At 28.1% G+C, this 2,097-nt stretch overlaps 1 protein-coding gene across 1 annotated transcript; it reads right to left on the bottom strand.

Annotated features, from left to right (window-relative positions):
* Nucleotides 1-5: 5 nt before the first annotated feature.
* Nucleotides 6-1,785, bottom strand: LOC116853763 (proline-, glutamic acid- and leucine-rich protein 1-like; the record flags this gene model as incomplete). The annotated part of the gene is made up of 5 exons (XM_032834957.1): nucleotides 6-221; nucleotides 327-591; nucleotides 673-852; nucleotides 936-1,282; nucleotides 1,387-1,785. Coding segments are annotated over 5 exons (1,407 nt in total), but the record flags the coding sequence as incomplete, so codon positions are not given.
* Nucleotides 1,786-2,097: the final 312 nt, after the last annotated feature.

Consider the following 2,097-nt stretch of genomic DNA (forward strand, 5'->3'; position numbering starts at 1 on the left):
AAAAAAAAAAATAGACGTACTTTATAAAACGCTTGCTTCAGCAAAATTCCACCACTATGAATCATATTTTGTAAAGTAATAAGAGCTTCTTGGCACAAATCTACATCTAAAGATTCGTTTTCAGCGACTGAATTTTCCTTATTTAAAATTGCACTGTTTTCATATTGACTATCTTTAAAACGTTTTATCACTCGTTTAGACCAGTGCTGTGATTTTTGGGTCTGAAATAAGATAATATATCCTCCATAAGGCACATAAAATATAGATTAAAAAGAAAAATTATTTGTTTTTCCATAATTATCTAATATTTAGTTACCGTTACTTACAATTAATAATACACGATCTCGTTTTGGCGTTATGTCCTTCATTATGAAAGTAAAACATTCATTTGCAATTGTCTCTATGCCCGAGAGTGAATATGTATTGATTAACCACGAAGAGAGACATTTGTAAATGGATATTCTTACATTTTTGAAAGATTTATTACTACTGAATGTTAAATGATTTTCTAAAACTGTACTTGTCCATTGCAACATTTGTTGGAACAGACTTAATATTATTTTTCCAAATGGTATCAGCTCTTGTGCAAATCTAAAAAGTATATTTATATCAAAAAATATATACATACAGCCTACACACATATAGCGATATAATAATATTAATGACACTTACCTGCTTATGAGTGCATTTAAAACAGTGAGTAAGCCAATATGTAATTTTGGTAAAATTATATATAGCATCTGTTCTTTAAAAGAAGTTTTGTCCTTCAGATTTAACGGAGTAATAGCCAATCCTCGACACAAAACCTCTAAGATATCATGAGGTACAACCGAATTTTTTGTATCATATCCACTGCAATCATAAATCAAATGTCTTAAAAACTATGCATTATTGTAATATAGATATAATTAATAATATAAATTAGATAATTATACTTTAACATTGAAGAGAGATAGATGCAGAAATTAAAAAATCTCTGTTTCTGGTCATTGTAATACTGTATCACATTCTTTTCGGATATAGGAGATACATCCAGTTTATCCCAAATATCCACAGTTTTCAACTCTATTAATTCAGAGAATAATTCGTCCATTATAGCATGTAAATTGTTACAAAGTAACGCTTGATTATATGTCCATCGAGTATACATGGATTTGGTGGCTGGTGGTTTAAACGAGCGTTCTGTTGCCTTAGATAAAAGAATATAGCATTTGGCACTTGAGTTAATCAAATGCTCTTGTCTCGAATCTATTTGTTTCATTATCATCTTCTTTATTAACTCCTAAGAACAGTTAAATGATTATTTATTAAATAGCTTATGCAGAAATGTATTCCTTAAAAATCATATTTAAGCAACTGAAAGAAATATATTTTGTATTGCATTACCTGTGACCGCTCACAAACTTCAGGATAATGGTACAGCATAACAGCTATCAAATAATATATTGCACCGCATTCTTCATTGTTCAGCAAAGTATCAACTACAAGTATTAGCTGCCTTATGTTTTGCATAGAAATCTGTTTATATAATTCAGGGATTTTCTTGCAATATTCAAGAAGAAACCCTAATACTTTACATGCCAGTGGTATTTCTTGTATGACAGTGTGCACGTCTTCTAATAGTTCAATACTTTTGTTTATCCATAATAAAGCATATTTTAAAAATATATTCTTTGAGCATCCAGATAAGATTCTATCTAGCATAACTAAACCGCTATATCGAGTAGTTGATACATTTATGCGAGAATTAATACATGCAACAATGGCACTTTGTACAACATCGACCTAAAATATAACACATATAAATATACAAAGCAACTATATAAAATCAAACAATACAATGATGAAGGATAATAAAAGCCAAAAGAAAGATTTAGAAAGATCTCTGTAGAAATTATTGTCACAAACCAACAACCTAATAAGAAATTGTTTTGTAGCATAGCACTGTCTATATTAATAGTTAGGATGATGCTTAGAATACTTAGGATATTATTATATAATATTCAAGATATATATATATTTTTTTTTTTTTTTTTTTGAGAAATTAAATCTCAATCGATATATATATATATATATATATATATATATATATATATA

This window comes from Odontomachus brunneus, unplaced genomic scaffold (genome assembly GCF_010583005.1).
Source record: "Odontomachus brunneus isolate Ranch 3 - 2012 unplaced genomic scaffold, Obru_v1 Obru_scaffold_738, whole genome shotgun sequence".
Taxonomy (NCBI): Eukaryota; Metazoa; Arthropoda; class Insecta; order Hymenoptera; family Formicidae; genus Odontomachus; species Odontomachus brunneus.